The sequence below is a fragment of the Mesoplodon bidens genome, assembly GCF_964165515.1.
Source record: "Mesoplodon bidens genome assembly, chromosome: 7".
NCBI classification, from domain to species: domain Eukaryota; kingdom Metazoa; phylum Chordata; class Mammalia; order Artiodactyla; family Ziphiidae; genus Mesoplodon; species Mesoplodon bidens.
Genome location: NC_138164.1, coordinates 63,417,404 through 63,433,070, shown reverse-complemented (window position 1 = coordinate 63,433,070; position 15,667 = coordinate 63,417,404). Strand labels below are relative to the sequence as shown.

General features: G+C 39.5%; 1 protein-coding gene across 1 annotated transcript in view; it reads right to left on the bottom strand.

The window, feature by feature from the left end:
- Positions 1–1,475: 1,475 nt before the first annotated feature.
- Positions 1,476–15,667, bottom strand: part of ACER3 (alkaline ceramidase 3) — a 200,511-nt gene continuing 186,319 nt past the window's right edge. Inside the window, exons 9-11 of the mRNA XM_081238778.1 lie at positions 13,824–13,928; positions 8,708–8,753; positions 1,476–8,194 (exon numbers count right to left, since the gene is read on the bottom strand). Of these exons, the coding sequence (XP_081094904.1) occupies positions 8,141–8,194; positions 8,708–8,753; positions 13,824–13,928 (205 nt within the window). The 3' untranslated portion in view covers positions 1,476–8,140. The remainder of the gene's footprint in view (positions 8,195–8,707; positions 8,754–13,823; positions 13,929–15,667) is intronic.

Here is a 15,667-nt window from a genome sequence, read left to right as displayed (position 1 = left end):
AGAAATTCTGTAGGTAACAATACCGCTTAAATTCCTTAGTGATCTGTCTTCTCCTTAGCTGCTCTGATTGCCAACTTTGTTTTCCACCTTTCCCTCAAATATGTCAAGGTTTCATTACCCAAGGTGAAAGCTTACGGTCTAAAGCTTGAGTTTTATCTTCAGTGTGAATTGCAAGTGAAGGAGTGTCTTTATCTGGGTCTAGGTAATGTCCAAGTAAGATAAAATACTGAAACATTAATTACTAAGCATAAATTTATCTACTTTTGACTTATGTTTACAGAGAGACTAAAGATGTTTGGGTTTGTTGATAAACATGTCCTTTTACCACATTCAAAAACTGTACTATAAAGAAACATATGCTGGGCTTCCCTGGTGGCGCAGTGGTTAAGAATCCGCCTGCCAATGCAGGGTCGAGCCCTGGTCTGGGAAGATCCCACATGCCGTGGAGCAACTAAGCCTGTGTGCCACAACTACTGAGCCTGCACTCTAGAACCTGCAAGCCACACTACTGAGCACGTGCGCCACAACTACTGAAGCCTGCATGCCTAGATCCCGTGCTCTGCAACAAGAGAAGCCACCACAATGAGAGGCCCGCGCACCGCGACGAAGAGTAGCCCCTGCTCGCTGCAGCTAGAGAAAGCCCGCGTGCAGCAACAGAGACCCAACTCAGACAAAACTAAGTAAATTAAGAAACAGAAACCATATGCTTCTATAAACTGAGGTGGTGTGTTCACAGGTTTGTTAAAATCTACTACCGAATTCTGACGTGACAGTCCACAAGTGTCAACTTCCTCATTGTCGCTGGAAATTAAGGTTACTAAGGGTTAAGAATGCTAATCAATATGCACAAATAAAAACACTAGAAACGGGCCTCCCTGGTGGCGCAGTGGTTGAGAGTCCGCCTGCCGATGCAGGGGATACGGGTTCGTGCCCCGGTCTGGGAGGATCCCATATGCCGCGGAGCAGCTGGGCCCGTGAGCCATGGCCGCTGAGCCTGCGCGTCTGGAGCCTGTGCTCCGCAACGGGAGAGGCCACAACAGTGAGAGGCCCGCGTACCGCAAAAAAAAAAAAAAAAAAAAAAACACTAGAAACAAGAAAGAAGGGAAGCAATCTTGAAAGGTCTGAAAGGAATGAAGGATGTGTTTTTGTTAAGGAAAAAAGGAGAGTAATTTTGTCCTGAAGTAGTTGCTTAGAGGTTGTCAAATGGTTTTCCAGAATGAGAAAGAGGAAAGCAAAGACAAAAACCTGAAGGGGTATAGAAAGTTGTAAAGGGTCTGCAGACGGTGCGGGGAGGAGGAGAGGTAGAGGAGGGAATGGGGGCGGGGAGAATACCTTATTCATGTGGTCAAGCTGGCTAAGACTGAATGCATGTATTTATAATTAAAAAAAATGAGCTCAATGAACTGCCTGATCTCCTTGCTTGGTGCCTGCAATAAATGCTGTATTTGCCTTCATCACACACACACACACACACACACACACACACACACACACACACACGAAGAGCTCAAGAGTGTACAAATGCAAAACTAGAGGTTGAAATTCCCTGTTAAAAGGACGGAGTTTCTTGGATTATTGGTCTGTATTTAATGAGACAAAGCAATTACTGTCACTTTGGTCACATAGGTGAGTATTTTTTCACAGTGACCTATAATATTATTTAACTAAGTGTTCAAACCTTTTAACAACTTCTCCAAATCACATTCTAAATGAAGTCTTCTTGACCTCTGACTTTGAGATTTCCCAGAGGGCCCCTGGAAAACCTCAAAGGATTTGTTCTCTCACTTCATAAAAAGAGAGGTGTTAAACTAATTAGGTTTATTTGGTATGTTAAATTGCATGGCAAGCATTGTCAAATAAGTGATGCTTAACCTTCCCTAGGTTATAGTTCCATGGGTATGTGTTATTAATATAAGTATTTCAGAAACTGTATGAAAGTTCTAGAAGTTTATGTCATAGCTGTCCATGATATGTCCTGGTATAATGTCATAACTCCATTTATCTTGAAATGCTGAATGTCACAGAGTCAACCAAATTTCCTTTTCAACTACATTTTAATGAACTCATCAGGCCTTTAACCATAGCCATTTTAAGCTTTTCATCATTCACAGATATTGTTTTACTCTGATGCCTTCCTGAAAACTCTTGTAATCAGCTACAGGCTTCATTTTCAAGATCTTCTCAGAGATCCATGGAAAAGACTGTAACAGGTACCCTGAGGTACAGGCTTACATAACTTTAAGATCACACCACTGGACTTAATAAGGATTTCCAGAACTAACGGAGAAGCTCATGGGTTCATGAAATTGCTAACCGAAATCAAGAAAGACCTGAATTTATCACATGGGACTGAGTAGAGCGATGAAGAATGATTATGATTCCTTCTATGACTTTTGCTTGGAATATTGCTGGCTCTTCATTTTTTAAAAAAATATTTATTTGGTTGTGCCGGGTCCTAGTTGCGGCAGGCGGGTTCCTTAGTTGCAGCAGGCAGTCTCCTTAGTTGAGGCTCCTTAGTCCTGGCTAGTTCCCTGGCCAGGGACGGAACCCGGGCCCCCCTGCACTGGGAGCATGGAGTCTTAACCACTGCGCCACCAGGGAAGTCCCTTATTGCTGGTTCTTTAATGTTCTATTTTCTGGATTTAAAGAATGCCTTTTCTCTTAAGCTATCTAGCACTTACAGCAATTTAGTAGATCATATCTTTGTAAACAAAAATGAAGCACTTATCTTTTCTCCTTGTCTGAACCCTCCAAAATTTGGAAAAACTCTTATTGAATACTTATTTCCATGGCAGTATAGTTATTTGAACAAGTTCAATAAGAATTTGTTCTCCCTGTAACAGGACACAAACGGAAACACTGATGATATTACCAAGGCTTTGACTGGAATGTCATATTTGAGGATGATGTGCATAGATATGACCAGTTTTAAGGAATTAATAAGGCTGACTTTAAGGAGCCAGTGCTTACAAAGTCCTCCTGGAAAGCTGCCTAGTGCCTGGGTTACAGGGGTCCCAGCCTTACGGGTGAGTTAGGAAGGCCACTTTCTGGCAGGACCAGAAAGCTTAAAATATTTTGGGGACCTGGAGAAGGAGGGATTCATCCAAATCTGAAGGCATGCAAGGGAAGTCTGATGGCAAGTTCTCAGCTTGGATTCCTAGACTCGAGGAATTTAAAAGTCCAATCTGGGATTCCTAATAAAAGTTCAAAAGGCCTATGTCATCAATTACTATTCTCATTGCACTTATATAAACAATCAGGCCAAGTTTGATGAGACTAGACTCGTTTTGCAAACAACCGTCTTACCTTGATTATCTTTGACAAAACTAGGGTGATTATAAAGACAAATTTTATGTTTCAATGGAAAACTATAATATACCCACGCGGATTATCAGATTCTAGTCCTGTTCAGTCTCCTTGAGCTATTTTCACCTCTTTGCAAGTCGGATCCTGCCATCTTGCACATTTTGTCACTAATTAACATTTCCAATTTTCTACCACCCTTCTGACTTGGCATTACTAAGAACTAAAACTGCCCTTTTCCTGAAGCCCTGCAAGCTGAAGCTGGGTGTAACTTTAAGGGATTTACCACCACTACAGTTTGGGCCACTCAGGAAGTTCACCAGAACATGGTCCTTTGAGCTCTGGGAAATAACCATGTGTGTGAGACTGCCACTACTATCCTGACTCCACTGTTTAAAGATGGCTTAAGACCAACATCTAGAAATCCTTTTGATTGACTGCCCTCTGTACTCAAAAACTGAGTTTATATAATCTGCTCCAACTATTAATTTTTGCTTTTCCTTTTGTTTCTCCATAAATGTATGCCTTCCTTCCCTTTGCAGATCTCTTACCTCCTAACTTCTAACCTGAATCTTCTCTCTACAGCCACCAACTTGGCTTCTGGTCTGTGAAACTTCTTGGAAAGTTTTAGGGGAAATAAAAGGGTCCAGAATACACTACTGTGGCATAAAAAACATTTTGAGCTGAATGCATTTGAGAATCAACAGATGCAGGAAGAGGCTTTTTTCCTGAATTCCCTTTATCTGACTAAAAGCAGAACCTCCCTAAAGGACTCAACTGTCAAATCCGCTCCTGGGAGTTTCAGTGCCACATCTAAAAAGACGCTGTCATAGAACTATCGTATCTCCTACTTATTCTCCTAAGGGCCCATTTATCTTTCCTAAAAGTCATTTGTTTTCCCCTAAGTGCCCTTTCTCGCTGTCCCCTTCTCTTATTAAGATGGTATATAAGCTGCAAAGTCTGCCTCAAGTCACATTTTTCTCTGAACTGCCATTTACATATGTAAATAAAAATCTGCCCTTTCTCTTGCTAATCTGTCCTTTGTCAGTTTATTTCACAGGACTCAACAACTGAATCTAAGAGCGTAGAGGAGAGGCTTCCCCCCCAACTGGAGAAACCGTTAAGTACAGTGGCACGCTCCCATAAACCTCAGAAACACTGGCAGCTTTACGCCAGCCAGCAACTCCAATTAGACATAAAAGTTTCCTTATTCTTAAAGGAAGTGCAGGAGTTTAAAAAACAGCACTGAAGTTTTCCATTCAGATGGGTCCTGACGGTTCCTTTTTTTCCACTTACTGCCCCCTGCACAACAGACACTTAGCCAAATTTCAGTCATTACTTCCAAATGTTTACAGCATGGTGAGTAAGCGTAATTTTAGACACTGAAAAATAAGACAAAGTGATCAAACTAATTATATTATGGTACTGATATGATGCACAATGTAAGACAGAGGTAGATCTGCAAATTGCCACTTAGTTGCAAATTCCAATTAGAACTGGTTCTCTTTGAAACATCAGTTTTACATAAACACCTATCCAATAGCACATCATAAACCACAGGGCTAGAATAATTTTTTCTGTCATGTAAATGTGGAATTGAGAGCTAAAACTGTTAAACTTAGCAACAGATGATTTTTTTCAAGAGCAAAGTAATATGCAACCCATAGGACTCATAAGAAGCCCTTGAACTAAATTATTAGTCACCTCTAGGGACATTGGCTAAATTCTGAGGGTGTTGGCATTAAAACAGAACTTATTTTTTTTTTTCAGGCATTTAAAGATTTTCATGCATCGTGTACCTGAAGTTTTTGGTCTCTTGATTTTCTTTGACTCACACCTCTTCCTCTCCTCGGTATATGAAAAACCCTCTTGGTGTAAGGAAAGCCCAGTCCTGGAAATTTTGCACTGAGGTTAAACCATAATATTTGATCTAATTCTAAACCAAATACCACTATTTGGGGGTCTCATCTGTGGATTATTCAAAAACAAATGTTTCTCCTGTTCATCATTAATTTATATAATATCACAAGGATAAAAGAGATCACTTCAGGAGTGGCAATGTTTCATGAAAACACCAAGGTGTGAAGGGGTAGGCAGGTAGAGTGACCAATCAGATGAACACAACCACCTTTCATCTAGTTTTTCCTTAAAAAGAGTCACACTGCTTTCAATCTTTTGGAGTGAAAATGGCAGCATAGATAGTATAATAAAATGTGCAAGCTAACTGCTTCTTTCACGTCCTCATAAAGTACTAATGTTTCCTAGAATATAATTTGCTACAGGGCTCAGAGACGAGCACCTTTCACACCAGTTGATATGCACACAAACCACTATCTGCTCAAAAGGAAACAGGTGTTTTTGTACACTCTAGTTAACAGCGACTCTCTCAAGAAAATAAAGTGGGGGGGGGGAATGGTAATAACCCAACCCTGTAATAATACAACCCAGAGTCCTAGAAGGGAAAAAATTAAGCCATATAAAGACAATTTAGCAATATCCTAAAGGTCACCAGTATTTCCACAATACTTGACATGGCACAGATACAAAGTCTTGAGTGTGCTAATACTTAGGTTGCTAAAAAGGGAGCCACGTGTGAGACAAAAACTAACTTGGAAAATTAAAGAGCCTGGATTTAGTCTTTGCTTTCTCCTCAACCCTTCTAAAACTTCTTTGCTGAGCAGTTTCATGCCGTTTGTTTTTACAACAGAAACAAGGGTCTTTGAAGACTTGGCCACAGTGTTACAAGTCTCTAAGGTGCTGGACAGCTTTATTCAATAAGAAACGACAGGTGGCAGTGGCTGAACTGCTCATTCAACAAACTGCTCTAAAGGGCCTCAGTGTCAGGGCATGCTCTCTGTACCCTTAATCTGACCTTAATACTGCAGAACCTTAGCCTCACAGCGTTTAGCATTGTTAGGAAGGATGTACTTTGTTTTTATACAGATTCTTTATACAGAAGTATTTCTTAGTGAAAAGTACAAAAACGACAATAGTGTGAAACAAATGAACTCATTAAAAATTGTTAGATGACTGACAGCCTAGGTAGTTGCACTCGAATGTAGCCAGAAGCCAGAATCTTGTGGCAAAATAAAGAACAGTCTTACAGGCTTGTGTTGGAACTGTTTAGTTTATATTTTCCTAAGGCATAACCAAAGTTCTTTTAGATTTATATTTTGGCAAGTGTTTTTCTTGCTGGAGAATCATAAAAGCAGGTGGGAAGTATCTGCCTAATGGCATGTTGGCATGCTAAAGTAAGGAAAATAGTACTTGGACTAAAACTAAGGCCAGCAAGTGAAGAAAAACAACAAAATCTGTATTCGTTTTAAATTTGTACCAAGGCTTCTTACTGAATACTAGAAAAACAACAAAAGTGTCTTATACCTTTGCTTAAGAAAAAAGTGACTTTCCTTTGGAAGCCGTAGCTCAGAATTTAATCTGGGGTAATGACACCATGTAGTAAAAACAATCTGGATTTTATAATAATGTATAAGCAGGGAGAAGTTGTAAAAATGCTAAATGGTACAGAGCTACAAATATGGTGACATATGAGCAAAGGGGTCAAATCAGGTTTTTATTCCAGGCAGGTGTTATGTTTGTGAAGAGTGATTCAATTTGTTATACATTCAAATCCAAATTAGAACTAGCTGCCTTACAATGAGATTTCACTGCCATGTCTTAGCACTTTAATTTTTGGTAGTTCTGTTACAAGTTCAAGTAAGTTAGAGCTGTCTTCAACCCTTATATCTCTTTCCTTCAACAAAATGAAGGAGCAGGTATTCTAATAAGCTTTATGTACATAAGATCCTGATCGTTTTAGCTCTAGTTCACCCAACACATTTCCCTGGGCATAACCATGGCCTCTCTGAAAACTGGAAAATATTGCATAATTTTAAAAGTCAGAGTATAATGACATTTACTGGTAACTTCAAATGAGTTATTCTAAAAGGATGAGATATGTTTGCCCACCAATCATGTTTACCTAGCCATAAAAACAGTGACAACTTAAAGAACTGCAAAGATCAAAGGAAACGGAGCAACCACCTTTAACTGGGTGGAGGTGGAACATTCTACAGGTGTCCTGGTGGCCTTCATAAAGGTTACAAGATGACCCACCCACCCTGCCGGGCTGTGACCACAAATGACATCCCAGAGCCCACCGCAAATCTGGAATGTGACAAGTATAGAACCCAGTGGCAGGTCTGAGCTTGCTTATAACACTCGGACCAGCACAGAGGCAGACCATGAAGAACTACCAGAATCCCACAGATAGCTCTTTTCTTTTTTCTTTCTTTTTTTTTTTTTTTTTTTTTTTTACCTTGGGAAACCATCCATGAGGTTACTATGACAAAAATATAAATCAAGGCTGAAATAGCTAAGTGCTGCCTCATAGCTGGCCACCTGGATATGGGGTTTTGCCAGTCATTAGCTGACTGTTTTCATTATTTAATCAAATATTAAGAAAAGTTTAATTCACATGCAAGCCTTGTCAAAAAAGAGAAAAAGATTAATTTCCTATGATCAGCACAAACTGTTAACCTGTTAAGAAAAGCCCAATATTTCCAGCATTCGAGTATATACATACACATCATGTCTGTTTCTTTTGAAACATCTTAGAATGACGGTGAGGAGGAGGAAGACAAATGAGATAAAAACACAAGCTAAACATCCAACAAGCCCCATTCCTCATTCTCTGTGTGGCTGGCAGCATTAGTCAGAAAGTCACTCCTTTGCTGCGATGGTCATGATATATTTGAACGTGTAGATCTCTAAAGATTTCCTTACTCATTTGACCAGGCCTATGGTACGTGTTATTTTGTTTTATTGGTGAAATAATTCATCATTGCTTCCTGAGAGGCTCAAACAGGATCACTGGCCAGATTCCGAAGAGAAACTGTTTGGAAACAAGTTAGGACAAAATGAAAGAAGATAAAATTGTTCCATGTTATCCTTGAAAAAGAATGAAAAAGAACTCATGGGCTATGACTACAGTGGTTTGCTAGTGGTTGTCCTGGTATTAATAACCTGAGCAGAGCATATTCTTTCTAGGTCTACACCAGATCTCAGAAACTATTTTTATTTAATTTATTTAAATATATTAAGCATCTACTTTGTCAAGCATAGAGCTGGGCATTTAAATCACCTCAGATCTTTAAAATAACTCTACAATGTAGCTATTAACAGCTCCATTTTACTATTGAAGAAACTAAGGCTTAAGGAAAAGAGACTTGCCCAAGGTCATAGAGCAGTAGAGGAAGACTTAAGATCCAAGAGCATCTGGTCCCAAAGCCTGTACTCTCTCTGCTACATCTCCACCCCACCCCCTTCTTCCACCTCCATCCCATCCTTCCATTACCTCCGTCCTACACACACACACACACACACACCCCCTAGGAAGCGGACTTACCTTCACCTTTGGCCTGTATCTCAGGTAAAGTGTTCTCGTATATAAACTGAAAGAAAAGGGGAGGGGGGAAAGCTTTTCAGACAAATTTTTTAAAAATTGAAGTATAGTTGATTTACAATTCTGTGTTAGTTTCAGGGGTACAGCAAAGTGATTCAGATATATATATATATATATTCTTTTTCAGATTCTTTTCCATTATAGGTTATTACAAGATACCGAATGTAGTTGCCTGTGCTATATAGTAGATCCTTGCTGTTCATCTATTTTATATACAGTAGTGTGTATCTGTTAATCCCAAACTCCTAATTTATCCCTCCCTCCCCACCCCCTTTCCCCTTTGGGAACCATAAGTTCATTTTCTATGTCTGTGAGTCAATTTCTGTTTTGTAAATAAGTTCAGACAAGTTTTTAAATTCACGCAAACTGGCTTACTGACAAATTTAACCACAGTGCCTCTGTACATACAAAGAAAAAGTAACACTGACAAATAAACTTTGTTCATTTAGCAACCTTTTTTTGAGGACCTACTCTATGCAGAACAGTTGGCAAGATCCTAAGAAAGACAGAAATGATCAACTCTCGGACTGTAACCTTAGGATGTTTGTAGTTTAGTAGGGAGCATTCTGCTCATGCTTGATGTGATTCATGTCATGATTGCCAGTTTCATCTCTGAAGATATATGGTAGTAAGAATTAAGGTAGAGTATTCCTAGAATATTTTAGAAACAGTTATACCAGCTCTATCAGGATTACAATACAGGTATGAAATAACCAGGAAGGTATCACTTCTTCAGAGAATCCTTTAAAATGAGTCACCTCTAAAGATGAGATCAGATTCTGGGCGTCCCTGGTGGCACAGTGGTTAAGAATCTGCCTGCCAATGCAGGGGACACGGGTTCAAGCCCTGGTCCGGGAAGAACCCACATGCTGCGGAGCAACTAAGCCCGTGCACCACAACTACTGAGCCTGCACTCTAGAGCCTGCACGCCACAACTACTGGAGCCCGTGCAGCTAGAGCCCGTGCTCTGCAACAAGAGAAGCCACTGCAATGAGAAGCCTGTGCACCACAACGAAGAATAGCCTCCGCTCGCCGCAACTAGAGAAAGCCTGTGTGCAGCAACGAAGACCCAATGCAGCCAAAAATAAATAAATAAATTTATTAAAAAAAAATAAAGATGAGATCAGATTCTAATATATCAGTCCGTACAGCAAAAATAAAGTTAAATTTATCTCTGAAAAATTTATTAAACTGTCCATAACGTAACAGCATAGTTTATATATAGTACACGATTTAACTGTATTTGAATAGTAGTATACAGTATAAGTACGTATGCAAAACATAATTTCATAGCATGAAAAATTTTCTCCTTTAAATAAGAGAATGAAAAGCTCACGTATGTTTGAATTTGAGTAATTCAGTGTGGCTATGATGCCATTCTAATGTACCCAAAACTGGAACTGTAAAGAGAAGCATCATATATTATGAATACTTTACTGTCTTAGAATATAATCTTACTCTGACAATTTTTCAGATGTTAATCTCTAAAAGAAAGTTGCCATGTTTTCTCTTCTCTTTAGTGAAGAGGCCTGGACTGGGGCAGAGAAGCCCTGGGTTCCAAGCCTTGCTGTCACCTCCACCGCTCCCAACTATTTGATAAGTACCTACGACATGGGGGCAAGCACTGGACCCAGAGCTTTGTACACACTTCATTCTTAAACTACCCTACTAGGTAGGTATTATTATTCCTGTTTTGCATATGAGAAAGTCTCAAAAAAGGTCAAATATTTCATTCAAGGTGCTACAGCTATAGTAAATGCTAGAAGCAGGATTTGAATTCAGGTGCTGTCTAATCATTATCCGATATATTCTACTCCAACTAGCCAGTGACCTTGTGTGTCACTTCTCTCTGGGCCCCAGTTTCCTTCACCATCAAATTAAGCAGTTATATTAGTTGATTTCTAAGGTCTTGATTGGTTTGGGGAGACAGAAAATTCTGGGCTCAAATCCAGGCAAGATCATGTGTGAGGCACCTGACTTCTCTGAGCCTGTCTTTCCTCAAGTGTAAAACAGGACCATCATGAGTATTAAAGGAATAATATTTATCAAGCCCAGATGAGGCTATGAGCTGAAAATTCAAACTTTTTATTGTGGAAAATTTCAAACATAAACAAAAGTACCTATCATATCAAGTTGTTAAAAATACCTCCTTATCTTCCTTATATTTGCAGCATCTGTGGTGATGTTTCTTGTTACATTTCTGATACTGGTTATTTATGCTTTTCCCCTTTTCTCTCTCTCTTTTTTTTTTTTTGCAGTATGCGGGCCTCTCACTGTTGTGGCCTCTCCTGTTGCGGAGCACAGGCTCCGGATGCACAAGCTCAGCGGCCATGGCTCACGGGCCCAGCCGCTCCGAGGCATGTGGGATCTTCCCGGACCGGGGCATGAACCCATGTCCCCTGCATCGGCAGGCGGACTCTCAACCACTGCGCCACCAGGGAAGCCCTCCCCTTTTCTCTTTTAGTCTCACTAGATGGGTCAGCTGTGAATGTATCTCAGCTCCAAATCCACACTCTTCTATATTCCATCCTGTTTGTGATGAAGATGAGACTACAAACTACATTCCTGCCTTGCCAGATGCTCCCTAATAGGCTCTGCTAATTAGGGCATTTGAAAGAGACTGAAAGCTGGAGGAGAAAGAAAGGACTTTTCATTTTTGTTTCATTTTTATGAGGGGCCACTGGCTTGTGGTTCTTGTGAACAGCATCCTAGCAACACTCCATCACTGTGGCAGCAACAGTTTTTTCCTGTAGCAGCAGTACCATTTTTAAAAATATATTTATTTTATTTATCTTTGGCTGCATTGGGTCTTTGCTGCTGCACGTGGGCTTTCTCTAGTTGTGGCGAGAGGGGGCTACTCTTCATTGCGGTGCATGGGCTTCTCATTGCGGTGGCTTCTCTTGTTGCGGAGTATGGGCTCTAGGCACGTGGGCTTCAGCAGTTGTGGCATGCAGGCTCAGCAGTTGTGGCTCGCGGGCTCTAGAGTGCAGGCTCAGTAGCTGTGGCGCACGGGCTTAGTTGCTCCATGGCATATGGGATCTTCCCAGACCAGGGCTTGAACCCGTGTCCCCTGTATTGGCAGGTGGATTCTTAACTACTGTGCCACCAGAGAAGCCCAGCAGTACCCTTCTTAAGAGTCCTGGGTCTCAGTGCCATGGGGTCTTTCATCTGAGCTCAGATAACAGCTCCAGCTGAACAGTGCCTCCTGTTCAGACATGAGTTTGGAGTCCCCAAGTTCTTCAATACTCCTCCTGTCAAGAGATAGACTCTATGACTTTGACCAATGGAGTATTGTGAGAGTGATACAATTTGAGTTGAGACTAGGTTATAAAAGGTCCCACTGCTTCCACCTGGTTCTCTAGAGATGCTCCCTCTGAGGCAAGCCATCTGTCAGGTAAGAAGTATTCATTGCTGTATTATATTACATTGCAGTTATGTCCTTGGGACTTCGTGGGCAGTGTTAAAGTGCCAAGTTTTTAATTCTTGGGTTTGCTTTATAGTTATTTTTGTTTCTCCTTTTCTATCATTTGCCAGTTTCCCCAAGCATTTCCTCCCATAACCCTCCCTCTTAAATAGTTATTTCTAATATGCTATGGGCTGAGAATCTAAATATTCAATGCAGTAAGAAGTAGCAAAAAATAAAATAATTATACTTAGAGCCAGAGTTTAAAGAACTCTTCCATGATTAATAACCTTGAGCTCTTCACAGTATGAATTCAGTGATCCTTATTTAGTTGCCCAGAAGTTCTTTTTATATCATTCTCAAGTAGTTAAATTCAGGTTGCCTAAATAAGTTGATCTCTAGACAGGTGAGATGCAAATGTTTTAAAAGGTCTTCTAAAAATTTCACTTGAGTAAATTTTCACATTGGTTCAAAGGAAAATTTTCTTCCCCTTTCTATAAATATTTCAGCTTTCTCAATTCTTGAGATGAATTTGAGATTAAACATAGACTGATCCCCTGGTAAAGAGATCAATATGTACACATTCATTCATTAAATCATTTAACAATATATACTGAGTGCTTACTATGTGACAGGCATTGATCTAAACACTTGGGAGAGTAGCAGTGAATAAGATAAAGTCCTCGCTCTCAAGAAACTTACAGTCTAGTTGGGGGAGGTAAACAAGTAAACACATCACTGGTTATAAATGCTGTGAAGAAAAATAAGGCTTGGTAAGGCGAAAGAGTGATACAGACGTTATTATTTGAGCAGGGTGATCAGAGAGAATTCTGATTCTATTTTTGCTATAAATGGCTGACCTCCAACAAATTCTTGAATTTATTTATTTTATTTATTTTTTGGCTGTGTTGGGTTTTCATTGCTGCGTGCGGGCTTTTCTCTAGTTGAGGTGAGCGAGGGCCACTCCTCACTGCGGTGCATGGGCTTCTCATTGTGGTGGCTTCTCCTGTTGCGGACCATGGGCTCTAGGCACGCGGTCTTCAGTAGTTGTGGCGTGCAGGCTCAGTAGTTGTGGCGTACAGGCTTAGTTGCTCTGCAGCATGTGGGATCTTCCCAGACCAGGGCTTGAACCCATTACCCCTGCATGGGTAGGCAGATTCTTAACCACTGCACCACCAGGGAAGCCCCAACAAGTTCTTTATTAGGGGAACAAGGAAAGAAAAGTGGCAACCAATTTATTTCAGGGAAGGAGACAAATTAAGTTGGGGACTTCAGATATTCGTGCTTTCCCAGTCCCCACTCGGGGGATCTGGCTACTTTTTTCCCCTTAAATTTGTTCTCTATAAACAAAGATATGATGATCAACAAGAAATGGTAATGTTTATATCCTACTTGCACTAAAAAAGGAGATGAATGACCTACTTAAAATGTAGATCATGTGCCAGAGGTCAGTTACTAGAGCTGTCACCCTTTAAAGATGAGAAAATAGAGCTTCAGAGAGAGTAAGCGACTTGCTTAAGATCACCCGGTGGCAGAGGCAAAGCTGGAACATAAGTTTCTGATTCCGTCTGTGACATTTTATATTTACACTGTTGTACTTGAAGAGTAAAGAAAGAAACACTCCAATACTAGGCTAAAAAAGTCTCTATTTCCTACCTGAAAAGGATGTGAAGATAAGAACCAAGGCCAGTTAAAATATGCCACCATGCATGAAACTGTGTGGTAACAGCTATGATAGGTGGCACCTTCTTTCGAAAGTTCCTGTGTAGAGAGGGGGGGAAAATATGCATGTCAATTATTTTTTATATTTAACAACTAATGCTGACAGTCTTAGAGCATTTTGAAATTTTGAAATGTTGTTCTCAAACATGGCAATTATTTAATTTCCTTATGTCTCCTGTAGTCTGCTGTATTGTTTTCCAAAGTGTATTCTGAGGAACAGTATTCCTAGCAGAAGTTCCATGAAGAAATGACTCTCTGGTCAAAATAAATGTAGGAAATAGTACATAGGTTATTGCCCTCTTGGAGATTTGTAATGCATATTAACAAATTATAGGCTTTAAAAAGTCCTACCATAACTAAACAGGTTATCTTCATTTTTTTCAGGTAACCTACTAATACATGGAACCCTTCTTTCAGGTAATATCTTATTAACACCTTATACAACAAGTGTTTCCTGGAAAAATACTTTGGGAAACACTGGTCAACTTAGCTATTCACTCAAGAAACTAGACACGAGCTTTTTCTATGCCCTATGTACAACCATCATTTCAGAAGAGCACCAAACAGTCTATAAAGTCCTTTTGTATTTATAGTATTATTTCACTTCATAGTGAGTCTTTGAGGTGGCTTTATAAGCTTTGCTTTCAAGATGAGGAACCTAAAATGCAGAGAGATTATTGAGTTGCCCCAGTCACTCAGCTAGTGGTACAGCTGAGTCTCAAATTCTAGATCTTTTGATTAAGTGTGTATCATATTAATATTCTCATTTATTAGAGGGGAAAATTCAATGTGAAACACCAAATTATTTTCTAGATATCCCCACAAATTTTGCAGACATCTTTAAGAACCTACTTTATTTCTTGGTAGAAACAGAGGATCTCACCCAGAGGATGATGACTTACCTCTGCATTGTAAAAGCCCCAGCTGGGGTTCTGATGGATATTATGGTACTGATTCAGAACCACTCACTTAGATCTTAGTTTTTTAAGCAAGATATATTATTTGTTTGTGTGCATGTAAAGTCTACATTTCAAACATATGCAAAAGTAGGCAAAATAATAATGTACCCATTACCCAGCTTCAACAATTAAAATTTATGGCCAATCTTATATAATCTAAACTTCTCCCCTCCCATATTATTTTGAAGCAAATCCCAGATATTGTTATCATTTTACCTCTAAATATTTCAGTATATACCTCTAAAAGGTTAAAACTTCTTTAAAACATAACTATAATACCATTTTCACACCTAAAAGATTAACAATAATCCCTTAACATCATTAGATGTTCGATTACTGATCATAAGTTTTTTTTTTTAAACACTTGGTTTGTTTGAATCAAGATCCAAAAAAAAGTAATTATATTGAGTTTGGTTGATAATATCTCTTAAGTCTCTTTTAATCTTATGTTCCTCCTCCCTTTTTTGCCCCCTCTGCAATTTATTTGCTGAAGAGACTAGGTCATTCATTCTATAGATTTCCCACAGTTTGAATTTTGCTGATTGCCTTTTTGTGGTGCTATTCAATACATTCCTCTGTTTATGATTATGCAAAACTATTAAGTCAGAATTTTGAGTTGGAAGGATCCACTAGTTTAACCTACTTAACATGTTCATTTTATTGAAACTGAGGCCCAGACAGACAGTGTCTTAGGTGACAGACTAGAGTCCAGAGACCCAAGATTCAAATTCCAGTGAATATATAATTGCTGAAAAGGTAGTAAAAAGGAATACTTGCCTTTCTTAGAAAATAACATTAAGCATATTAAAGTATAAAATT